The 26,906-nt window shown below is 43.7% G+C and overlaps 1 protein-coding gene and 1 pseudogene across 1 annotated transcript; one reads left to right on the forward strand and one right to left on the reverse strand.

Moving 5' to 3' along the window:
* LOC112071595 (homeobox-containing protein 1-like) overlaps positions 1-17,316 on the reverse strand; it is a 23,296-nt pseudogene extending 5,980 nt beyond the window's left edge.
* Positions 17,317-24,339: 7,023 nt separating this feature from the next.
* LOC112071596 (gap junction beta-3 protein) lies at positions 24,340-26,590 on the forward strand. Its single transcript, XM_024139036.2, has 2 exons — positions 24,340-24,749; positions 25,682-26,590. The coding sequence occupies exon 2, from the start codon at positions 25,771-25,773 to the stop codon at positions 26,557-26,559; it is 789 nt and encodes a 262-aa protein (XP_023994804.1). The 5' UTR covers positions 24,340-24,749; positions 25,682-25,770; the 3' UTR covers positions 26,560-26,590.
* Positions 26,591-26,906: the final 316 nt, after the last annotated feature.

Here is a 26,906-nt window from a genome sequence, read left to right on the forward strand (position 1 = left end):
ATCGTTTCAGCCAGTAGTTTTGTATCGTTTCAGCCAGTAGTTTTGTATCATTTCAGCCAGTAGTTTTGTATCATTTCAGCCAGTAGTTTTGTATCRTTTCAGCCAGTAGTTTTGTATCGTTTCAGCCAGTAGTTGTGTATCGTTTCAGCCAGTAGTTTTGTATCATTTCAGAGAGTAGTTCTGAAAGTAGTGCTCACGAGCTAAAACGGGTTCCTGAAAATTGTGTACTACGTCATCTATTTCCTATGATGTTACATCTTGCAAAACATTTATTTTTATTTTTATTTTTTTTATTTTTTAAATGTGCAATTTGTATAGGTTACAAATCTGTAAGTGCTTAAAAGATCCCTGACTGCATTGCTAACCAATCAGACACTCTCATTGAAGTAGTACAGTAGATTAAATGGGACACATTAGGTGGATTACATTCAGCACTGTTTTTCACTCTCCGTTTCTCGGCAATAATTAAAAACAACCTCATTTTACATAAACAAAGATTTATTGCACCACTTAGTCCACCCTCCATCTTCCTCCTTCCCCTCCATTTCCCTGTCTGAATAATAATAACTTCCCTTTACAAATAAACAGCAGGAGCACTCCCCCCCCACCCCCTCACTTCCTCCATCACACTAACCTACAGTATCGCCCTTCAGCGCGACGGGAGTGTAAACTAGCCCATAAAAGAGAAGCAGCATTGCAGTGGCATTGCGTAATCCATAGAGCTGTGTGACGGTGTGACTGGTCTACGTGCCTGTTGTGTTCTCATTACTGAGAGTGACCTCTGCTTAGAAAACATCACAGCAGAGTCGCCCGCTTCGGGAAACAGCGCGACAAAGATCTTCCTTATACTTAGGATGTACTTGGCTTTTTAAAATCGGTTAGAAATCGTTATTAAAGAATACCAGTTTCTAAAACAGATATGTCACAAAGGCCTTGATGGGAAACAAGCTTGTCATGACAAAGATCAATTCTTATACTTAGGATATACTTGGCTTTTAAAATCGGTTAGAAATCCGTTATAAAGAATACCAGTTTCCTAAAACAGATATGTCACAAAGGCCTTGATGGAAACAAGCTTGTCATGACAAGATCATTCTTATACTTAGGATATACTTGGCTTTTAAAAATCGGTTAGAAAATTCCGGTATAATAAGAAATACGCAGTTTCTTAACAGGAATGTCCATCCAAGCACAAAGCGCCTTGATGCGGAAACAAGCTTGTCATGACACAAGATCATTCTTATACTTAGATATACTTGGCTTTTTAAAATCGGTTAGAAATCGTATAAAGAATACAGTTTCTAAAACAGATATGTCACAAAGGCCTTGATGGGAAACAAGCTTGTCATGACAAAGATCATTCTTATATTAGGATTATACTTGGCTTTTAAAAATCGGTTAGAAATCCGTTATAAAGAATACCAGTTTCTAAAACAGATATGTCACAAAGGCCTTGTGGGGGAAACAGGTGCCGACAAAGATCATTCTTATACTTAGGCTGTACTTGGCTTTTAAAATCGGTTTAAAACTCCGTTATAAAAGAATACCAGTTTCTAAAACAGATATGTCACAAAGGCTTGATGGGAAACACAGCTTGTCAAATGACCAAAAATCATTCTTATACTTAGATATACTTGGCTTTTTAAAATCGGTTAGAAATCCGTTATAAAGAATACCAGTTTCTAAAACAGATATGTCACAAAGGCCTTGATGGGGAAACAGCTTGTCATGACATCACCCACCACTAACATCAATAGACACAACCACTAATAATTAGTGCAGGGGTAGAACAAAAGCCTTGACATCCTATAGCTCTCCAGGAAAAAGTTTGTTGACCACTGCAGTAATTGTGATTAACCAGTTTTGAAATCGGTCTCCCGACATGCATTTGTAACAAATTAACAGGAATCTCAGCACGATGGATTTAACCCCATGTCCGAATACTGTGATATCCATGTTGACACAGATTCGTATTCATTGAATTTAAATTTGGGCAAAAGACATACAATATTGTGTGAACAAAGTGTGTTCCCAGAGGAGTATTTATTAAAACACTTATTTTTCCCAGGGAATGATACACTAGGCTGATCTTGTCCCAGGAAGTTGAGGCATTAGCCTTCTTACCCATTACACTGAATAATGGTTCACTAATATTGTCTTGCAATATTTGCAACTAAGCAATATTTCAACTGTTTCAGATGTCTGTTGTTTTCAACCCCGGGATACACAGGAAAATGAGAACCATGTGAAATGTTTAAAACAAAATGTCCAAATGAACATGAATCGTGTCAAACAAAATGTTAAATAAAATAATAAAAACATTTCAACCTTGTTTCTAGCTCATTCTATAGTAAACAAGACCGCTGCCTAAATAAATTACTGTAGATTATTTAAGTGATAATGCCAGAGAAGCCTGTGTCTGGAGGATATATCGTCTCGGGCCTGCAAACGTGCCAATATATCCTCCAAACACCGGCTTCAAGGGCATTATCACGTTTATACAACGGGTTACCAACATATTCATAAAAATAAAAAATAAAAATATTTTTTTAAATCGATGGATTTATTCATACTATTTCATCCTTCCACAAGATAAAGTCCCGACACAAATCTAGGGTTGCTACACAAGCTGGCTGGTCTCTTCGTTTTATTGGTTTGGTTGCCAGAGACGCGACCCAGTCGTTCAGTCTTTTTGTTCTGTATCTATGGAAGCGACCGAGTCATTCATTCTAAATGTTCCATTGCCATACTGGTTGGCAACGTTCTTATCCCTTGCTTGCTAGCCAGGCAACTACGGCTAACTTAGTGCAGACAGAATAACAGTAGTTGCATTTGTTTAAGCTGTTTTCTAGTGACATTTATTTGACATTTGGATACATCCATAACAATGAGCTAATGATGCACGATTTCACCTGGCGTAGAAAATGTGTTCACTCGTCAGGACACTGTTGTTCAGAGGAGCTAGCCAACAACACAACCACTTCAAACTGAAGCTGGAAAGACTAGCTGCACATTGGACATTTCTTTGCATATATCCATAAAAAATATGCCAGCTGATTCATGATTTCGACTGGCTGAGAAACGCTGTCTGTCTGTCTCGTCCCGACTCGTTCATTACTATGGGACAGTTGGGGACATCGGATTTGAATATTGAAACATTGTTGAAAATGTAACATGATGTCCTCTAGTTTAAGGAGAGTTCTCCACTATTAACAATAAGACAGGAAGTTCCTATACATCTATAGCTGGAGGGGATCTCTTTAACTCTACAACAGAATTTGTACTTAATTACTAGTTTATTTTTATATTTTATTTAGATTGACTTTATTTGAGAAAAATGCCAGTCGCTCTCTGAGTTTGCTGTTCTTCCAGGTGTGTGTCAACATAGATAATCAATCAAATGTATTTATAAAGCTCTTTCTACGTAAGCAGACAGTTGGCTCGTCACATGGAAAACAACGCACCACTATTGTAATGGATACCCAATCCAATCAGAGCTCTTTGATTGGCTCACCTCTCCATGATTGACTGGCACTCCTTCCTCCAGGTGAACCTGCTTCCCCTCCGCAGCCTCAGAGGACCACCCACCACCCCGCCCCTCTCCCCGGGGCTGACCCCCGTTCTCCAATCAGGCTCCTCCTTCACCAGGGAGCGCATCGACAGGGTAGCACCTACATGGGCCGTAATGAGAGGGGGAGGTGGCGAGAGAAAGGGAAGTGAGGGGGAGGTGGCGAGAGAAAGCGAAGAGAGGGGGAGGTGGCGAGAGAAAGGGACGAGAGGGGGAGGTGGCGAGAGAAAGGGACGAGAGGGGGAGGTGGCGAGAGAAAGGGACGAGAGGGGGAGGTGGCGAGAGAAAGGGACGAGAGGGGGAGGTGGCGAGAGAAAGGGACGAGAGGGGGAGGTGGCGAGAGAAAGGGACGAGAGGGGGAGGTGGCGAGAGAAAGGGACGAGAGGGGGAGGTGGCGAGACGAAGGTGAGAGGGGAGGAAGGAAGGGAGGGGGAAGGTGAGGGAGGGAGTTAGAAGGAGGAAGGTGAGCGAGAGGGAGTGAGTGAGGGAAGGAGGTGAGAGAGGGAGTGAGAGAGGGTAGTGAGGGAAGGTGAGGGAGGAAGTTCAAACATCAGAGAAAGTAACCCATTGTAACTATTAGTTATGAGAAAGAACTGATGGTTCAATCACATGACTGTTGTATTTTAATAAGGATTTGGTAACTTTTAGGATACATGACATCCCTCGGACTGACAGTGGGAAGGCACAAAGACAGGCATGCAGGCTATGTGATGACAGGATGTATCAGACAGACAGTGGTCACTGAGGGCTGCAGTCTCAATTTTTTTAATTTTTTTTTTTACTTTCGACTCTAGTAATGGAACTCCGAGTCGGAGCGTGACCTAAAACCTGGACTAGTAAAAACGTCGCCTGCCTCGTTCCTGAACAGCCACAGACAGAACTGAGGAGAGAGAGGAAGGGTTGAGCCCTGTAAGAGTGTTTGCCTGTTATGGGCATGGGTGGGCAGTGGGGGGGGGGGGGGCTTGCCGTTACCTGGCTGTTACCTGGCCGTTACCTGGCTGTTACCTGGCTGTGCCTGCTGTGCGGCAGCAGTGTACCATGGGAGGAGGTGCATCAGCAGCTCTCTCTGTCTGCCCCAGGTGGTGGCGGCCGTGGCCGCGGCTGTGGCGCCCGTAGCGGCGTTTCCCACCATCCCCGTGACGTCTCTGTCCCCTCCCCTGGCGGGTCCAGAGCCCAGGTTCTGACCCAACCCCTGGCCGAGACCACAGAGCCCTGGGCCCAGACCCGCTGGGCCGTGCTGGCTTTCACTCCATCTCAGCCCTTCATTAAGGACAAAACCAAACCAGTGGTCAGGTCAGGCCACAGACGTATCTAAGTAGACATACAGAGTTTGGGCAATATTGGTTTAAGTCTTGCAGTCAATCAAAATCAGATCACCTGTTTGTATGTCTATCAACAGGAATGTAGTTCATTAAAATGCCAGGCCAGACATTACTTTTATGTACTTTTATTTTTTTAACAATACGTTTTATAACTGAATCTTACTGACTTCATCCAATCATTTTTGTGGCCACAATGGTGTTAGTTAAGTTAACAAGAGAAACTTTGAGATTACTGTTCTGAATAGGTAAACAGCGGACAGGTCAAAAAGTTTAGTAGTGAAGTGCCCACCAGGTAGAAAGGCATAGAGAAAGGCAACATGTTAGCATTAGGATCGAGAATTAGCATCATTGTTAGTATTAGATGGGGTTATTATGGTTAGCCTGTTAGCCATGTAGGAATGAAAACCAGCACCGGAATTCTACCTCTCCAGGATCAGGACTGAGAACCACACAGAAGCAGCATCAAAGCTTGGTGAAGAAGGGGGGAAATGACAGGGGGATGGCATGAAGAAGGGTGGGGTAGGTAGATTGTACATGAAGGCTTCTTTTCATGCATTTTGCTCATGTGACATAGGAGTGAAGCACTAAAGTGACAGATTAAACATTGTAATATTTAGGCTAATGTCTTGGCCGATGTAGAATTGAGCAAACAGTTTCATTTTCAAAACACTTCTAGTGCATCTATACATTGGTCTGTGTGGATATTTATTGTTGACTTCTTATGAGGTCGTGACGTTCCTGTAGCCTGGGTTTAGACGTTCTACAACGTTCCTGTAGCCTGGGTTTAGACGTTCTACAACGTTCCTGTAGCCTGGGTTTAGACGTTCTACAACGTTCCTGTAGCCTGGGTTTAGATGTTCTACAATGTTTCTGTAGCCTGGGTTTAGATGTTCTACAATGTTCCTGTAGCCTGGGTTTAGATTGTTCTACAATGTTCCTGTAGCCTGGGTTTTAGATGTTCTACAATGTTCCTGGTAGCCTGGGTTTTAGATGTTCTACAATGTTCCTGTAGCCTGGGTTTAGATGTTCTACAATGTTCCTGTAGCCTGGGTTTTAGATGTTCTACAATGTTCCTGTAGCCTGGGTTTAGATGTTCTACAATGTTTCTGTACCTGGGTTTAGATGTTCTCAATGTTCCTGTAGCCTGGTTAGATGTTCTACATGTTCCTGTAGCCTGGTTTAGATGTTCCTACAATGTTCTGTCGCCTGGGTTTAGTATGTTCTACAATGTTCCTGTAGCCTGGGTTTAGATGTTCCTACAATGTTTTCTGTAGCCTGGGTTTGATGTTCTACAATGTTCCTGTAGCTGGGTTTTAGATGTTCTACAATGTTCCTGTAGCCTGGGTTTAGATGGACGGATCGCGACGTTCCTGTAGCCTGGGTTTAGATGGACGGATCGCGACGTTCCTGTAGCCTGGGTTTAGAAGCGCTACAATGTTCCTGTAGCCTGGGTTTAGATGGACGAATCGCGACGTTCCTGTAGCCTGGGTTTGGAAGCGCTACAATGTTCTTGTAGCCTGGGTTTAGATGGAGGGATCGCAACGTTCCAGCAGCCTGGGTTTGGAGGGAGGGATCGCGAAGTTCCTGTAGCCTGGGTTTAGATGGACGAATCGCGACGTTCCTGTAGCCTGGGTTTAGATGGATGGACAGACACCACACTCATCCACTAGAGTTTCACTTCAAACCAGATGACTTTAAACATAATTGATTAATATCGACATTAAAGGCTGGTTTACAGTCGTCTATCGACATGTCTGTAGACATTACGTAGCGACATCATGAACATTCTATTGTCGTCCGACGTCAAACTTGTCGTCGTCGTTATGACAACGAATAAACCAAAAACAGCAGCCCGGTGCGCTCCAAACGGAACTGTCTATTTCAACACCAATAAACCCATCCGTTTAAAAATTTCAGGAAATGTCAACCTAGCAAGCTAGGCAACTAAAAGCAATTTTCTAAACAATGTTTTGGTTCGTTGCTAGCTAGTTAGCTACAGTGCCTTCAGAAAAGTATTTATTCCCCTTGACTTTTGCCACATTTTGTTGTTTTACAGCCCGAATTTAACATGGATTAAATTGAGATGTCGTCACTGGCCTACACACAATGTCAAAGTGGAATTATGTTTTTAAAAATGTTTACAAATTAAAAATGAAAACGCTAAAATGTCTTGAGTTAATATTATTCAACACCTTTGTAATGGCAAGCCTAAATAAGTTCATAATAAAAAAAAAAAAAGTGTTTAACAAGTCACATAAATTGCATGGACTCACTGTGTGCAATAAGTGTTTAACATGAGTTTTGAATGACTACCTCATTATCTGTAAGGTTCCTCAGTCGAGCAGTGAATTTTAAACCCAGATTCAACCACAAAGACCAGGGAGGTTTTCCAATGCCTCGCAAAAAAGAGCACCTATTGGTAGATGGGTACAAATATAAAAAGCAGACATTGAATACCCCTTTTATTATGGTGAAGTTATTAATTACATTTTGGATGGTGTATCAATACACCGAGTCACTACTAAGATACAGGCGTCCTTCCTAACTCAGTTGCCGGAGAGGAAGGAAACCACTCAAGGATTTCAGCATTAGGTCAATGGTCACTTCATAAACAGTTTAACAGCTGGATCAACATTTTAGTTACTAAACAATCCTGACCTAATTGACAGAATAAAAGGAGGAAGCCTGTACAGAAAAAAAAGATTCCAAAACATGCATCCTGTTCGCAACAAGGCACTAAATTCTCTATGTTGTGTTTTGTTGTCTCTCTCGTTGTGATGTGTGTTTTGTCCTATTTATATTGTATTTATTTTAATCCCAGGCCCTTGTCCCCGCAGGAGGCCTTTTGCCTTTTGGTAGGCAGTCATTGTAAATAGGAATTTGCTCTTAACTGACTTGCCTAGTTAAATAAAGGCTAAATAAAAAAATAAGTAATACAGCAAAAAAATTGGCAAAGCAATTAACTTCTTGGCCTGAATACAAAGTGTTATGTTTGTAATCATTAAGGATTGGAGAGTTTTTCAGGACAAAAATATCTAACGGAATGGAGCTAAGCACAGACAAAATCCTAGAGGAAAACCTGGTTCAGTCTGCTTTCCATCAGACTCTGGGAGATTCATTCACCTTTCAGCAGGACAATAACCTCAAACACAAGGCCAAATCTACACTGGAGTTGCTTACCAAGAAGACAGTGAATGTTCCTGAATGGTCGAATTACAGTTTTTGACTCAAATCTACTTGAAAATCTATGGCAAGACCTGAAAATGGTTGTCTAGCAATGATCAACAACCAATTTAAAAGAGCTTGAAGAATTTTGAAAATAAGAATTTTGAAAATATATATATATATATTTTTTTTTTTTAAATGGGCAAATGTTGCACAATCCAGGTGTGGAAAACTCTTAGAGACTTACCCAGAAACACTCACAGCTGTAATCACTGCCAAAGGTGATTCTAACATGTATTGATTGAGGGTGTTGAATATTTATCTGATCAAGAAACAGTATATTAGTGTTTTATTTTTAATCAATTTCTATAAACATGTTTTCACTTTGCCATTATGGGGTATTGTGTGTAGATGGGTGAGAGATTTTTTTAAAATTCAAAATGGATTTTAGGCTGTAACAACAAAACTGTGGAATAAGTCAAGGTGTATGAATACTTTCTGAAGTCACTGTAGGTAGCTAGCTGGCTAGCCAGGTAGCTAGCTGGCTAGCCAGTTCAAATAATGACCAGTGTATAGCTGACAACATCTTAACCTGAGCTACTTTATAAAAATCATTATTACAAGAAAATAAACACACAACATAATTATTTCCAAGGTAATGGCAAGCTGACAGAATAACTTCTGTGATAAATTCGGAGAATTTTAGAAGTCCTGCATCTTGTCACAGGAGGATTTGGTATAGTTGCCATGGCAGCCCGGCGAACCACGACAACGGACATTGCGACAGTTGCAAACACTTCACATGTTTTCCACGTCTGTGCGACGAGGAAACGCGACAGACATTTAAATCCTGTTTTGACTAGCGACACTTGGCGCACTCTTAATTGTCTACGGACATGTCGTTAGACCAAGTATAAAATGTGGCGTGTGTTTTTAAATCCTACTGTATACGTTCTCTCAGTCATAGATCTCTCGGGTCTCCTGCTCTCTGTACGTCACTGAACTCTCCAGCCCTCTAGAACCAGAAAAGGTGTGTGTGTGGATTCACAATGCAGGATTTGAGGTACGGGACATAGGATGGACAGAGGGTAAAGATGACAATAACAAGCAGCAGTCCAGCTAATAGAATGGAGTCAACATGAACCGCTCCCTCACCTTAGCCACCTCCTACACTGGTTCTTACCTGGGTTGTTTCGCTCAAGCAGGTACCAACGGTAGAAGGCTCTGCGTTTGGAGTCGCTCATCTCCAAGCCCTGCTGCAGCAACCACTGAGAGATATAGCTCTGACTGATACCTAGGGGAAGGGTTATACAGCGCATTCGGAGACTAGTCAGACCCCTTGACTTTTCCCACATTTTGTTACAGCCTTATTCTAAAATGGATTAAGTCACCCCCCCTTCTCAATCTACACACAATACCCCATAATGACAAAGCAAAAACTATATACATATACAGAGCCTTCAGAAATTATTTATACTCCTGGACTTAATCCACAGTTTGTTGTGTTGCAACCTGAATTCAACTTTTTTTATTGTTTATATCTCACCCATCTACACACAATACCCGAATAATGACAAAGTGAAAACATGGTTTTAAAAATGTTTCAATGGGATTCAAATCTGGGCTTTGGCTGGCCCACTCAAGGACTTTCACATTCTTGTTCTGAAGACATTCCAGCATTGTTTTAGATTGGGGTCATTGTACTGTTGGAACTTAAAATCGTCTCCCCCAGTCTAAGGTTGTTTGCACTCTGAAGCAGGTTCTCATCATGGATTTGCCTGTATTTGGTTCCACTCATTGTTCTCTCCATCATTAAAAAAAAGAGAAGAGGGGGGAAAAAAAGTGTCCCAGTCCCTGCCGCTGAAAAACATCCCCATAGCATGATGCGGCCACCACCATGCTTCATGGTGGGGATGGTGGTCGATGGGGGATGAGCTGTGCCTGGTTTTCCCAGACATAGCGTTTTGCATTCAGGCTAAATCTTTGTCATCAGACCACATAATATTTTGCCTCATGCTCTGTCTTTTTTGTAAACTCCAGACATTTTTCCTCAGAAGTGGCTTCTGTTTTGGCCACTCCCCCATAAAGCCCAGATTGGTACTGTAGAAACTGTTGACCTTCTGGCAGGTTCTCCCATCTCAGCCAAGGAACTCTGTAGTTCTGTCAGGGTGGTCACTGGATTCATGGTCACCTTTCTGACCAAGGTCCTTCTTGCTCGGTTGCTCAGTTTGGTCAGACGGACAGCTCTAGGGAAGTTCCATTCCCCCCCCTACCCCCCCAATAACGGAGACCAATGTGCTCTAGAAAATGTTTGGTTGTCTTGGAAAAACCGCTCAACACTCTCGACATTGTTTTATCCCCAGATATATGCCTCATCACAAATCTCTCAGAGATCGACGGACAGCTCTTTGGACTTCATGGTATAGTTTCTGCTCTGTCTGTGATTGTACCCTGATGAAGACAGCTTGCCTGTCGAAACGTTGGTAAATTAAATATTTTTGCATCTGAGCTCCTACAGTGTGCGGCTCGCCTTTATTTTCAAGTGTTCTACTCCGCTAGCCAGCACCTCGCCTAAATAGGTGTGCGTTTCTTTTTCTTCTAGATAGTTTCTGCTCTGACGCGCACCGTCACCTGTGGGACAGACTGGGGTTATTCTTTCTGAATCATTTCCTAAACAATTGGTCACAGGTGGACTCCAATCAAGTTGTAGCGACATCAAGGATGATTGATAGAAAATCGGGTGCACCTGCTCTTAATTCGGTGTGTCACAGCAAAAGGGGTGAGAAAATATACGTCGGGTTTTTTCTCCTCATTTAATTTACATAAGTTCAGATGTACAAATATGCTTAACAAGTCACATAAGTTGCATTTTCCTCTCATCGCAGCCATTAAACTGAGGATGGATCAACAACATGGTAGCTACTCCACAATACTAACCTAAATGACAGAGTGAAAAGAAGGAAGCCTGTACAGAATATAAATATTCCAAAACATTCATCCTGTTTGCAACAAGGCACTAAAGTAATACTGCAAGAAATGTCGCAAAGCAATTCACTTTATGTCCCGAGTACAAAGTGTTATTGGGTTTGCCCCAAACATACAACACATTACTGAGTACCTCTATATTTTCAAGCATAGTGGTGGCTGCATCATGTTACGGGTATGCTTGTCATCATTTTTCAGGATAAACATTTTAAAAAATGAATGGAGATAAGCACAGGCAAAATCCTAGAGGGAAAACCTGGTTCAGTCACAGAGATTCATTCACCTTTCAGCAGGACAATGACCTCAAACACAAGGCCAAATCTACACTGGAGTTGCTTACCAAGAATATAGTGAATGTTCCTGAGTGGCCAAGTTACCGTTTGACATAAATCTGCTTGAAAATCTATGATCAACAACCAATTTGACAGAGATAGAAGAATTTTGAAAATAATAACAGTGGGAAACGTTGCACAATCCAGGTGTGGAAAGCTCTTAAGAGATTTACCCCCCCCAAAACACTCACAGCTGTAATCACTGCCAAAGGTGCTTCTACAAAGTATTGACTCAGGGGAATGAATACTGTATTTAAATTTACAATACATTTTCAAAAATGTCAAAAAAACATGTTTTCACTATGGAGGTATTGTGTGTAGATGGGTGAGAAGAAAAAAAAATGTAATCCATTTTTATTTTATTCAGGCTGTAACAACAAAATGTGGAATAAGTCAAGGGGTATGAATATTTCTCGTGGTACTGTAACTCTGGGCGAGGAGACAGAAGTGACTGATTTCACTACACCTGCAATAACATCTGTAAATATGTGTATGTGATCAATCAAATGTGATACCTAGGGAGAGGAGAGGAGTGAGGGAGAGGAGTGAGGAGGAGGAAGGTAAATAAGAAGCAGAGGAAGGTAGGAGATAGGGGTAGGAGGGGAGGGAGAGGAGTGAGGAAGGAGGAAGGTAAATAAGAAGCAGAGGAAGGTAGGAGATAGGAGAGGAGTGGAGGAGTGAGGAGTGAGGAGGTAAATAAGAAGCAGAGGAAGGTAGGAGATAGGGGGGAGAGGAGTGAGGATGGAGGAAGGTAAATAGAAGCAGAGGAGGTAGGAGATAGGGGAGGGAGAGGAGTGAGGAGGAGGAAGGTAAATAAGAAGCAGAGGAGGTAGGAGATAGGGGAGGAAGAGGAGTGAGGAAGGAGGAAATAAGAAGCGGAGGAAGGTAGGAGATGGGGAGGAGAGGAGTGAGGAGGAGGAAGGTAAATAAGAAGCAGAGGAAGGTAGGAGATAGGGGAAGGAGTGAGGAGTGAGGAGGTAAATAAGAAGCAGAGGAAGGTAGGAGATAGGGGAGGGAGAGGAGTGAGGAGGAGGAAGGTAAATAAGAAGCAGAGGAAGGTAGGAGATAGGGGAGGGAGAGGAGTGAGGAGGAGGAAGGTAAATAAGAAGCAGAGGAAGGTAGGAGATAGGGGAGGGAGAGGGTGAGGAGGAGGAAGGTAATAAAGAAGCAGAGGAAGGTAGGAGATAGGGGAGGGAGAGGAGTGAGGAGGAGGAAGGTAAAATAGAAGCAGAGGAAGGTAGGAGATAGGGGAGGGAGAGGAGTGAGGGAGAGGAAGGTAAATAAGAGGCAGAGGAAGGTAGGAGATAGGGAAGGGAGAAAATGATGGGAGGCGAGAGAAACAGATGAAAGAGAAGGAGTGTGAGTAGGAACAAATCAAATCTTATTTGTCACATGTGCCGAATACAACAGGTGTAGTAGACCTTACCGTGAAATGCTTACTTACAAGCCAAATGAGAGCATTATAAAAAAAAATATCCTAGAAGGAAAGACACTAATATTCATACAAACAATGTAACAGCGCACACTAAAACAGATGACACAGGTTCACTAAATATCTGTCTCAAGCAGAATATATATGACTGATTTACCTGTGACCTGTCCCACGATGGCCTGGGAGATCCTGCGATTGTTGAGGAAGGTTTTAATCTCCTCCTTCACCAGGTTACTTGTCCTTCCTAGAAGAACACAACAGGCACCACAGAGTAAAGACACAGACAGCACACTTCCTGTCCTCCAACAACAACAACAGACACCATAGAGTAAGAACAGACAACACACTTCCTGCCCTCCAACAACAAAACTTACTGTCCCTCCAACAACAACAACAGACACCATTAGAGGTAAGAACAGACACACACTTCCTGTCCCTCCAACAACAAAACGTACTGTCCCTCCAACAACAGACACCATAGAGTAAGAACAGACAACACACTTCCTGTCCCTCCAACAACAAAACGTACTGTCCCTCCTGCAACAACAACAGACACCATAGAGTAAGAACAGACAACACACTTCTGTCCCTCCAACAACAAAACTTACTGTCCCTCCAACAACAGACACCATAGAGTAAGAACAGACAACACACTTCCTGTCCCTCCAACAACAACAGACACCATAGAGTAAGAACAGACAACACACTTCTGTTTGTGGTGTGAGCAGTGGATAGAGTAACTGACATCACTACTTCTGTACAACTCAACAGATTCTTCATCTGCGTTCATCTGCAATCCTTCATCACATCTGCAGTAATGTGGATATACTGGTGGAACCAAACAAAGAGTGAAACATTCTACACCATATGTTTTTTACGATAAGCTGATGAAGGAGAGACAGAAACGAGGAAGGGAAAGCCATCGGCCTAGCTTACATGACTCCAGAATCCACCATTTGGTTGACTGGTTATCCATAATGTATCCTATACACACAATCGAATTAACCCGGTACCCCTTGCATATAGACTAGGCGCCGGCGGCACCCCTTGCATATAGACTAGGCGCCTGTAGCCCTTGCATATAGAACTAGGCGCCGGTACCCCTTGCATATAGACTAGGCGCCGACCCTTCATATAGACTAGGCCCGGTACCCTCTTGCATATAGACTAGGCGCCCGTACCCCTTGCATATAGGACTAGGCGCCGGTACCCCGCTGCATATAGACTAGGCGCCGGTACCCCCCCCACTTGCATATAGACTAGGCGCCGGTACCCCTTGCATATAGACTAGGCGCCCGGTACCCTTGCATATAGACTAGGCGCCGGTAGCCCTTGCATATAGACTAGGCGCCGGTACCCCTTGCATATAGACTAGGCGCCGGTACCCCTTGCATATAGACTAGGAGCCTGTACACCTTGCATATAGACTAGGCGCCGGTACCCCTTGTATATAGACTAGGAGCCTGTACCCCTTGTATATAGACTAGGCGCCGGTACCCCTTGTATATAGACTAGGTGCCGGTAGCCCTTGTTATAGACTAGGCACGGTACCCCTTGCATATAGACTAGGTACCGGTAGCCCTTGCATATAGACTAGTACCGGTACCCCTTGTATATAGACTAGGTGCCGGTAGCCCTTGTATATAGACTAGGTACCGGTACCCTTGTATATAGACTAGGTACCGGTAGCCCTTGCATATAGACTAGGTACCGGTACCCCTTGCATATGCAGACTAGTACCGGTACCGGGCCTTGTATATAGACTAGGTGCCGGTAGCCCTTGCATATTATATAGACTAGGTGCCGGTAGCCCTTGCAATATAGACTAATAACCGGTACCCCTTGTATATAGACTAGGTGCGGTACCCCTTGTATATAGACTAGGTACCGGTAGCCCTTGTATATAGACTAGGCGCGGTACCCCTTGTATATAGACTAGGTACCGGTACCACCCTTGTATTAGACTAGGTACCGGTACCCCTTTTATATAGACTAGGTACCGGTACCCCTTGTATATAGCCATGTAATCATTGCCAATTGTACATCTATTATTACGTGTTCTACTTCTCATTCTCTATTTTCTTTCTCTCTGCATTGATTTAACTGTGGTTTCTGGAACGTCTACTAACTTGCACAAGACGCCATATTGCCAGAGACTGTCATAAAGCTTTCTGCTTTCTTTAGGTCCTGGTATGTACGCCTGGCTGCAATCATCTTTTTAATCCATCCCTCCCTACACACCTGACCCAAATGAGTCAGTCTAACAGTAGGAGAATAAGCCAGCATCACCAGAGACTGGCTGTTGTTACCTGATGATCTTCCTCTCCCAGAGCTAGATTCTCTGCCGTCTCTTACGTTCACCTCAAATACCCCTCTACTTTCTGTTCATGTTAACTCCCTCCTCTTCACCACAAATACCCCTCCTCATCCTCTACTTTCTCTTCAGGGTTCACTACTACCTCCCTCCCCTTCACCACAAATACCCCTCCTCATCCTCTACTTTCTCTTCAGGGTTCACTACTACCTCCCTCCCCTCACATTCACCTCATGTACTCTTCCACCTTCTCCTCCAGGTCAGTCTATTGTCCCTCCCTTATGTACTCCTCCATGTCACAGTCTACTGTCCCTCCCTCACCTCATGTACTCCTCCACGTCAGTCTACTGTCCCTCCCTCCCTCATGTACTCCTCCACATCAGTCTACTGTCCCTCCCTCACCTCATGTACTCCTCCACGTCAGTCTACTGTCCCTCCCTCACCTCATGTACTCCTCCACGTCACAGTCTACTGTCCCTCCCTCACCTCATGTACTCCTCCACGTCACAGTCTACTGTCCCTCCCTCACCTCATGTACTCCTCCACCTTCTCCTCCAGATCCCAGTCCTCCTCTGCCATGATGTCATAGCTAAGCGACTTCTGAACTCCAACCCCGTGTGGGTACATCGGCGGGGGAGAGGCCTCATAGCTGTTGCTAGGCGACAGCGAGGCTCCGTCCAGCCCAGGGGTCTGCGTTGTGGCGGAGGCCAAGGAGAGGGAGGAAGAAGAGGAGGAGGAAGAGGAGGAGGGGGCTGGGGCGGAGGCTGTGATAGGGGTGGTGTCGTTGGTCGGGTTGGCGGTGTGGGTGTCGTTGCAGTACGGGGGCCGATGGTCGGGATCTAGCCGCTCTAGGGACTCCAAGGCCTGGATGATCTGTGGCTTGGTCATCCCTGAGAGACGGAGACGCTGGAGGAGGTCGATCTGCTCGATGGTATAGCGTGGCTCCACCTCACAACACTCCATCCTGACATCTAACGGGTTAAAACAGACATGACTTGTCCACACACACACTCACTCCCATAGGTCTCAAACATATGAAAATATTACATTGAAATACTGTATACACGGGACTTTGTTGTCAAGTTCACTCACAAAAGGTGTCTGGAGTATGAGAAAAACACCAAACGTATTTTGGGCAAAAAAATATATTTAATGCCATGATGAAGAATGGTATGTAGGCTACTGTACATTAATCTCTCGTGGACAGAAATGACAAACTTTCGCGAGATAATTTTACATATGGGTACATTCATTGAATCTGTACACTGACTGCAAAACAATGTGTTATTGACCCATGGCATTTACAGTGCCAGCCTGCCTTGCCTACCTGATAGCGGGGGTGAGAGGCGCCCTGTGGGCATCGGTTCGGTTCGCGGGACCGCAGCCGGGAGGCACCACTGTCGCATGGCTCGATGGAGCTGCCGGAGAGAGAGGCAGGATACAGTTTACATGGTACGGTGTTGGGAGGGAATGCTAGGATCTGTAATAGTTCGCTTGTCAGCTAGCTAGTAACTGTAATTCAGATATTATCAAAGTTTGTAAATATGGCCTGTTGCTAAATATGTTACCTAGCTACCAAGTTAGCCATCTGCCAAATGAGACTTGCCAATCATTTCCACTGACGTGCTGCAGTCTGGTACGGTTAGCTTATCGTGCTAGCTAATTATTAGCTTGCTAGTTAATGTGTTGACACTAGCTTGCAACTGCCTATACTATAGCACAGATTCATTAACAAGCTACTAAAAATAGCTCCCACTAGCTAACTTTCGCTACGTTGGATAGCTAGTTCATTACATGCATCTTGCACCAGAAGCTAGCGCGGACTAACTAGCAAGCTTTCTACTGTAGGGCATAAACCAGAGAACCTTGCACCAAAATTATCGATTGTGGATGTGAGATCATGTCATTCTAACTAATGCAGATACCGGTAGCTAGTTAATGCTAACCCGCAGCCCCCCTTCCTTACCTCCCGCTGCTGTGGCAAGCTACACCAGCTGACGCTCACTCAACCGTGCACGTCGACCGACCGACCCACTTCGTAATGGTTTCCAACAAGCTAATGAAGGTGATCCGTGCAGGGTCACATTGTCCCGGGATGCAGCAGCACCGGAGAAAAACCGAATCGCTAAACAGGGAGTCGGTCTCAGTTTCTGACCTCTCACCCCACCACACTGCCCCGGAATGATATAGGAAGTTATTCATCTGGGAGGTAAACTCAAAATGTTATTAATTTATTATTAAGACATTCAGTGCTGAAAAAAACGTTTATATTGTAAACCTGGTCTCAGTCCATTTCGCATTATTCTGTATGTAAATGTATTGGGGAGAAATGAAGCTTCCTCAAGCGTTGTGGTTTTCCAGCATATTGTGTCGAAAATAGGTTCACTACACTACTCGAGGCTTTGACCAACACAGTTGACACTAGTGGCACCAGCTGGTCAAAATAATTTCGAGCAGCCAAATTATTATAGATAATGTGACAAACAAAAAACATCCAGTCAGCGGCAGTCTTGTGGGCGAGTTGATTAGAGATTGAAGCAGAATGGCAAGAATAGGGAAAAACTATAAGGCGGGCCACACCCTAGGCAAATAACGGCGCAGTACAATAGAGGTGTGCAACACGGCATCTCGGAAACGCACAACTTGACGATCCTTGTCACGGATTGGCTGTTGCAGCAGACGACCACATCGGGTTCCACTCCTATCAGCTAAAAACAAGAAGAAGAAGAAGCAGCTCCAGTGGGCAGGACATCACTAACACTCCACAATTGAGGAGTGGAAAAACATTGCCCGGTCAGACTAATCCCGGTTCCTGTTCATGCTGATGGCAGAGTCAGGATTTGGCGTAAGCAGCATGAGTCCATGGCCCCATCCTGCCTGGTGTCAACGGTACAGGCTGGTGGTGTAATGGTGTGGGGAATGTTTTCCTGGCACACGTTAGGTCCCTTGATACCATTTGAGCAACGTTTCCATGCCCCGAATAATTCAGGCTGTTCTGGGGGAAACTGGGTCCGACCCGGTACTAGATGGGTGTACCTAATAAACTGGCCACTGTGTATGTCTGTATGAATTTTCATCGGCATGATCCCATACCATGATCCCATATAATGATCCCACAGCATGATCCCATATCCCCCCCCCCCCACACACAGGCACACACACACACACACACAACACACACACACCCACAGAGATACACACACGCACACACACCCACACACACACAGAGAGACACACACACAGAGACACACACACACACCATTGAAATTGCCATGCCAATGCTGAAGTTGCATTTTTCTCGTTCACTCTCCAACCCAACAAATCTCTCTCTCTGTCTCTCTCTTCCTCTCTAAACTACACACCACTCTCGTTTTTGTGGTTGGAATCAGTCTCCTTCGCTCTATGTTGAAAGTTTTATAATGCAGCGTTCATAAACCAAATGGGAGGTGAGAATTTGCCAGTTGTGACGTCGTAAACACCAGTTGGATGCATTCACGTCGTTTGATTGGCTAATGGCCAACAAGCTGCGTAAAAAATCATAAACTAAAAGTACATCTATCATGCAAACAAATTATAGTGTTAAAAAAAACATATTAATAGATTGCTTTTGTCTTGTTATTGCGTTTTTCTGCTGAAAATTCTGTTTTCCAAGGTAATTTCCTTAGTAGGTGACTGACATCAGAGGTGGGAGAAGTGGGAGCTCAGGATTATAGACTAGTTTCCCACTAGTAATTACCAGTTGGAGGGTTGTTCAAATAGATTTTCTCCAGTCATATGCGGTAAGTTCCCACATTCCACTTGGCTATGATTGCAGCGTCATAAATTGTTATCAGCCACTCCCTAATCTACTCAAACACTAAGCCGAAGATGTTGCAGGTATGTTTACCTAAACTAGTCCACTCAGTATGGGCATGCAATACTTCCCTCCCTCAAGCTAGGTGGCACATCTGAGTAAGTTTTATTAAAGAGACACTTTTCCTGACTTGAGTATTTTCTACCAAGGGGTAGAAGTCCACAGGCAACGAGAGGCGGTTGTGTCAAGAGTTACAACTTTGACTTCACGTGTGTCAACAGGCTTAGCTCCAGTTGTCGGTTCTTTTGGAGGCTTGCCTGGAACAGAACTGAAGAAAAGCTGGCCTACTACTACTACTACTAATAATACTACTACTACTGATACTACTAATACTACTACTACTGATACTACTACTACTGATACTACTAATACTACTACTAGTACTACTACTACTGTCTACTACTACTACCACTACTACTAGTACTACTACTAATACTACTAGTGCCACTACTACTACTACTACTACTACTAGTACTACTACTACTACTAGTACTACTACTACTACTACTAGTAGTACTACTACTACTACTACTAATACTACTACTACTGATACTACTAATACTACTACTACTACTGTCTACTACTGTCTACTACTACTACTACTACTACTGTCTACTACTAGTACTACTACTGTCTACTACTGTCTACTACAACTACTACCACTACTACTACCACCACTACTACCACCACTACTACTACTACTACTACTACTAGCACTACTACTGTCTACTACTACTACTACTGTTACTACTACTAATACTACCTCTACTACTACTACCACCTCTACTACTGCTACTACTACTACTACTACTACTGTCTACTACTACCACTACTACTACTACTATTACTATTATCTAACTTTCATGAAATCACACATGAAAGATACCAAATTAAAGCTACACTTGTTGTGAATCCAGCCAACATGTCAGAATTCAAATAGGCTTTTCGGCGAAAGCAACCGATGCTATTATCTGAGGATAGCAACAGAGTAAACAAAGAGAGAGAAGCATATTTCAACACTGCAGGCGCGACACAAAACGCAGATATACAAATATAATTCATGCCTTACCTTTGACGAGCTTCTGTTGTTGGCACTCCAATATGTCCCATAAACATCACACATGGTCCCTTTGTTCGATTAATTCCGTCGATATATATCCAAAATGTCAATTTATTTGGAGCGTTTGATCCAGAAAAGCACCGGTTCCAACCTGTGCAACGTGACTGCAAAATATCTCAAAAGTTACCTGTAAACTTTGCCAAAACATTTCAAACTACTTTTGTAATACAACTTTAGGTATTTTTTTACGTAAATAAATCGATAAAATTGAAGACGGGATGATCTGTGTTCAATACAGGATTAAAACAAACTGTAGCTAGCTTTCTGGTCACGCGCCTCTAACAAACAGTACACTTCAAGTGACCCTCGTTCAAGATGGCCGTACTTCTTCATTACACAAAGGAATAAACCTCAACCAATTTCTAAAGACTGTTGACATCCAGTGGAAGTGGTAGGAACTGCAAGAAGGTCAATTAAAAATCTGTATTCCCAATGAAATCCCATTGAAAAGAGAGTGACCTCAAAAAAAAGAAAATCTGAATGGTTTGTCCTCAGGGTTTTGCCTGCTAAATAAGTTCTGTTATACTCACAGACATGATTCAAACAGTTTTAGAAACTTCAGAGTGTTTTCTCTCCAAATATACTAATAATATGCATATCTTATCTTCTGGGGATGAGTAGCTGGCAGTTGAATTTGGGTATGCTTTTCATCCAAACGTGAAAATGCTGTCCCCTATCCTAGAGAAGTTAAATGTCTGGGAATGGCCTAGTCAAAGCCCAGACCTCAATCCAATTGAGAATCTGTGGTATGACTTAAAGATTGCTGTACACCAGCGGAGCCCATCCAACTAAAAGGAGCTGGAGCAGATTTGCCTTGAAGAATGGGCAAAAATTCCAGTGGCTAGATGTGCCAAGCTTATAGAGACATACCCCAAGAGACTTACAGCTGTAATTGCTGCAAAAGGTGGATCTACAAAGTATTGACTTTGAGGGGGTGAATAGTTATGCACGCTCAGGTTTTCATTTTTTTTGTCTTATTTCTTGTTTGTGTCACAATAATACATATTTTGCATCTTCAAAGTGTGGTTGTTCCACTGGATATCATAAGGTGAATGCACCAATTTGTAAGTCGCTCTGGATAAGAGCGTCTGCTAAATGACTTAAATGTAAATGTAAATGTAAGCATGTTGTGTAAATCAAATGATACAACCCCCCCTAAAATCTATTTTAATTCCAGGTTGTAAGGCAACAAAATAGGGAAAATGCCAAGGGAGGTGAATACTTTGGCAAGCCACTGTATTGATTCATTTCACGTTCTAGAGGAAAATTATTCTATGGATCTTTCTGTTCCACAGGCCAACAAAGAAGCGAGTATCCACAGTCTTCATGCTGGTGATTAGCTTTGTGTGAATCCTCTTGGGGAAGAGGTGCAGGGGAGTGTATCGGTGGTGGAGGGCCCCGTGCCGTCGGGGAGAGTTCCCTCCCCGTTCACCATGCCAGAGTGTATCGGTGGTGGAGGGCCCCGTGCCGTCGGGGAGAGGTCCCTCCCCGTTCACCATGCCAGAGTGTATCGTGGTGGAGGGCCCCGTGCCGTCGGGGAGAGGTCCCTCCCCGTTCACCATGCCAGCTACCATATCCCTGAAAGGGAAAGATGTGTGGTCTGAAAGTGGTCTGAACTGGAGAAGATGAAGATGGTTGGTGGAGTGACTAAGACAGAGAGCCCTGCACTGGGGTTACAGTGTGGTTATCTCCTAAGACTGTTATCTTTCATTATGGTTTAGCAGGTTTTTGTTCAAACCCAGTACTAATACATGAGATGCATCTAATCAAGGTGTTGACGATTAGTTGATCAGTTGTGTGTTAGTACTGGTCTGGAACAAAAGCTAATGGAAAGCCTCCGGAAAGTTTGGCACTACACACCATTCTGTCATATCTGTGAAACCATTCTGTCATGTCTGTGACACCATTCTGTCATGTCTGTGATACCATTCTGTCATGTCCGTGACACCATTCTGTCATGTCCATGAGACCATTCTGTCATGTCCTTGACACACACCATTATGTCATGTCTGTGATACCATTCTGTCATGTCCGTGATACCATTCTGTCATGTCCATGAGACCATTCTGTCATGTCCTTGACACACACCATTATGTCATGTCTGTGACACCATTCTGTCAATCCCCTGACACCATTCTGTCATGTTTGTGAGACCATTTTGTCATGTCTGTCTCTGAGACCATTCTGCCATGTCTCTGAGACCATTCTCTCATGTCTTTGAAACCATTGTTTATTTACATTTTTTTATTTGTATTAATTTAACCTTTATTTAACTAGGCAAGTGAGATAAGAACACATTCTTATTTACAACGACGGCCTACCCCGGCCAAACCCTTACCTGGACGACTCTGAGCCAATTGTGCGCCACCCTATGGGACTCCCAATCACGGGCCGGTTGTGATACAGACTGAAATCGAAACCATTCTGTCATGTCCGTGACACCGTTCTGTCTTGTTTGTGAGACCATTCTGTCATGTCTGTGACACCATTCTGTCATGTCCTTAATACCATTCTGTCATGTTTGTGACACCATTCTGTCATGTCTGTGATACCATTGTCATGTCCGTGACACCATTCTGTCATGTCTGTGAAACCATTCTGTCATGTCCTTGACACAAACCATTCTGTCATGTCCGTGACACCATTCTGTCATGTCCGTGATACCATTCTGTCATGTCCGTGATACCATTCTGTCATGTCTGTGACACCATGCTGTCATGTCCGTGACACCATTCTGTCATGTCTGTGATACCATTGTCATGTCCGTGACACCATTCTGTCATGTCTGTGACACCATTCTGTCATGTCCGTGATACCATTCTGTCATGTCCCCGAGACCATTCTGTCATGTCCTTGACACACACCATTATGTCATGTCTGTGACACAATTCTGTCATGTCCGTGAATCCATTCTGTCATGTCCGTGATACCATTCTGTCATGTCCTTGACACAAACCATTCTGTCATATCTGTGACACCATTCTGTCATGTCTGTGATACCATTCTGTCATGTCCGTGATACCATTCTGTCATGTCCGTGAGACCATTCTGTCATGTCCTTGACACACACCATTATGTCATGTCTGTGACATCATTCTGTCATGTCCGAGACACCATTCTGTCATGTTTGTGAGACCATTTTGTCATGTCTGTGACACCATTCTGTCATGTCCTTGACACACAACATTCTGTCATGTTTGTGTCACCATTCTGCCATTTCCTTGACACCATTCTGTCATATTTGTGACACCATTCTATCATGTCCGTGACACCGTTCTGTCATGTTTGTGAGACCATTCTGTCATGTCCTTGACACTATTCTGTCATGTTTGTGACACCATTCTGTCATGTCCTGATACCATTCTGTCATGTCTGTGACACCATTCTGTCATGTCTGTGACACCATTCTGTCATGTCTGTGACACCATTCTGTCATGTCTGTGACACCATTCTGTCATGTCTGTGAGACCATTCTGTCATGTCCTTGACACACACCATTCTGTCATGTCTGTGACACCATTCTGTCATGTCTGTGACACCATTCTGTCATGTCTGTGATACCATTCTGTCATGTCTGTTACACCATTCTGTCATATCTGTGTCAAAGGCACATGTACTGTTTAGACTATAAAAATACATTTCAAGGAGTCTGATACTCCAAAATGTTGTTTGTAAATTCACTGACAAAATGTGGTCTTTTTGACATTTTTGACAGTCCGTGAAGCCTTGCCCAGTCCGTGAAGTCTGCCCAGTCCGTGAAGCCTTGCCCACTCCGTGAAGTCTGCCCACTCCGTGAAGTCTGCCCACTCCGTGAAGTCTGCCCACTCCGTGAAGTCTGCCCACTCCGTGAAGTCTGCCCACTCCATGAAGCCTTGCCCAGTCCGTGAAGTCTGACCAGTCCGTGAAGCCTTGCCCAGTCCGTGAAGTCTGCCCAGTCCGTGAAGTCTGCCCAGTCCGTGAAGTCTGCCCAGTCCGTGACACCTTCCCTAGCTGAATGAACTGTCTAGTCAGTCGAGATAAGAGGCGTCTTTGTCTGCTGAATGACTCAAATGTAAATGTACAAGTGTACATTGTTGAATGGGCATGGACAACGCTTTTGGTGGTTGACTGCACCGACAAGCCAGATTTGTTTGAGTATGAAAAAAAATATATATAATAGAATAATATGAATCACCATAGTGGTCACCATATCAGTTCTCTGTGGGACTGGAGTGCCCTTTGTCTACATCCTGGTACCTCCGTACCATGGCTCCAGCTGTCCTGCCATTTAAAGGATCAGCGTTCCTGTTTAGAATCGTGTTTATCTCGAAATCTGTGTCAAAGCCGGATACAAGAGGGCGTCTAGGCAGACGTAAGGTGATAACAAACCATACTCACCTGTGTGGGGACACTTAGTCACCATGACAACTCCAATGTTGATAGTGCATTTGATTTGAATAGGTTATTGCATCACTAACTGGCTAGTGACAAAGAGCTGAACTGATTCCGAAGCTTTACAGACCACACCTCCAGAGTGTGGTTTAAACAACAATGTCCAGACATAGACCCGGCCCTTGTTAAGCCCCGGCATTCAATAGTCAAATCAGACTGGAGTTGGAACAGAGAGACGGGGCCAAGCTAAGATGGACGGAACATCAGCTCAGTGATCTGAAACAACTGTAAGTAGGGCTATTAAATCAATAAATAATATTGATACGAGTCACTTTTGTGTTTGAATGACAACATTTTAACATGACTTCCAAATGCCTCAGAAGGATGTGCATTCAGCAGCAACAAGCAAATGATCATTTACTTGTTTTTGAATATCATTGCATGTTGTTTCCACGTCATTTCAACCACAACAATCATTGCGATGACGTTATATCTACGATGAAAACTGATTGGATTTGCAAAAAGTGATCAACATGAAGTCATTTTGTAACTTTTAACCTAAATCCAATGACATACTGACATTTTTGGGGGTTGATTTTACATTGACAACTCAACCAAATGTCAATCAAAACAAGATGTTGAACTGACGTCTATGCCCAAGATGTTCTATGCCCAAGATCTTCTATGCCCAAGATGTTCTATGCCCAAGATGTTCTATGAAATCCTGCAACAACAAAATGTGACTTTGTGAGCATTAGACTCTTGATGGAAGGCAAAGATTGTTTTGATAAAGCAGCCGTTTCTTTAAAAAACAAAAAGACCTTCCTTTAAGAAAACAGCTTCAGAAGATGGAGAGAGTCACAGGGGGATTTGGATGAAAAGCTTGATCAGAGTCTAAATAAAAGGCTGTGAACAGATCTTTTTAAAAGAAAAATACTTTAACGCCCTGAATAAATGTATTTCTATGTGACATTGAAGAGTTGTATTATATGTCGTTTAGCCGGTATACTTTTCATACTGTTTAAAACTTTATTTACAAAGCTTTTCTACCTATCAATCTGTAGCCATCCAGTAGGGCAGGCAATGGCGATGCCAATGTTAGGTTAGGATCTTCATTTTAAGTAGTTCCCTTTCCCTGAAATGGCGGATGGACTGGCTCAATCCATACCATGGTTGTTTCACACACTTATTAATTCATCACCTTCTCTTCATCCTCCAGCTTTCCATTAAAGTCCAAAGACAGAAGCTCATCCAAGCATCCAGGTGACTGTTCAACGGTGAAAGAAGGCATCCCACTCCAATCTCACCATGGACTGGAAGATGTTAGAGGCCCTGCTTAGCGGGGTCAATAAATATTCCACTGTGTTCGGACGCATCTGGCTCTCCGTGGTCTTCGTGTTCCGAGTCATGGTCTTCGTCGTGGCCGCAGAACGTGTCTGGATTGACGATCAGAAAGACTTTGACTGCAACACCCGCCAACCCGGCTGCGCCAACGCCTGTTACGACCACTTCTTCCCTGTCTCCCACACCAGGATCTGGGCAATCCAGCTCATCTTCATCACCTGCCCCTCTTTCATGGTCGTGATGCACGTGGCGTACCGCGAGGAACGCGAGCGCAAGTACCGCATCACACACGGTGAGAACGCCCGTCTCTACGACAACACAGGACAGAAGCACGGAGGACTCTGGTGGACATATCTCCTCAACCTCTTCTTCAAGACGGCCATCGAGGTGGCGTTCCTCTACCTCCTCCATCTCATCTACAACAACTTTGACCTGCCGCGACGCGTCGTGTGCGACCTCTGGCCTTGTCCTAACCAGGTGGATTGCTACATCGGCCGGCCCACAGAGAAGAGGGTGTTTACCTACTTCATGGTAGGAGCGTCGGCTGTGTGTATAGTGCTCAACGTGTGTGAGATATTTTACCTGATAGCCATCCGGGTGCTGAGGCTCAGCCACCGGGGAAGCCTCCATTCCTCCCCCAAGAAGAGGTGCTCTGAGCCGGACTGGGATGGGTGTCAGACACCGGCGGCAGACTACCAGAAGGGCAACGAGGCCGGCTTCAACATAGAGGAGAAGAGTACGTCTATCTTTTAAGTCAGACATTAAACGTTTTTTTACAATCAAAGTTTTATTTGACGGAAATCTTTATTGACTAAATGTTGTGAACTGAATTCGACTGTATGATCAATGTATTTTTAGCCAAATTCATTGTAATTTAAATGTAATTGTTTTATCAGAATATTTTTTTATGAAGCCAGTGGGTGGGCAGCCCTTGGTCTGTACACGTCCCTGCCAGGGTGTAAGAAGATAACAGAAACAAGTTGCTCTGTCAGATCTGCCTATTATACCAAAGCGAAACCGTCCCCGAGTTTAAAAAAAAACGTTTAATCCAGATCAAAATTATTCTGTGTTGTGTTAAATTCTGCTCCCACTTAAGATGG

Source organism: Salvelinus sp. IW2-2015, unplaced genomic scaffold (genome assembly GCF_002910315.2).
Source record: "Salvelinus sp. IW2-2015 unplaced genomic scaffold, ASM291031v2 Un_scaffold1654, whole genome shotgun sequence".
NCBI classification, from domain to species: domain Eukaryota; kingdom Metazoa; phylum Chordata; class Actinopteri; order Salmoniformes; family Salmonidae; genus Salvelinus; species Salvelinus sp. IW2-2015.

Coding starts and splice junctions, on each gene's coding strand:
- LOC112071596 (XM_024139036.2), top strand. CDS start 25,771: ATGGACTGGAAGATGTTAGAGGCCCTGCTTAGCGGGGTCAATAAATAT.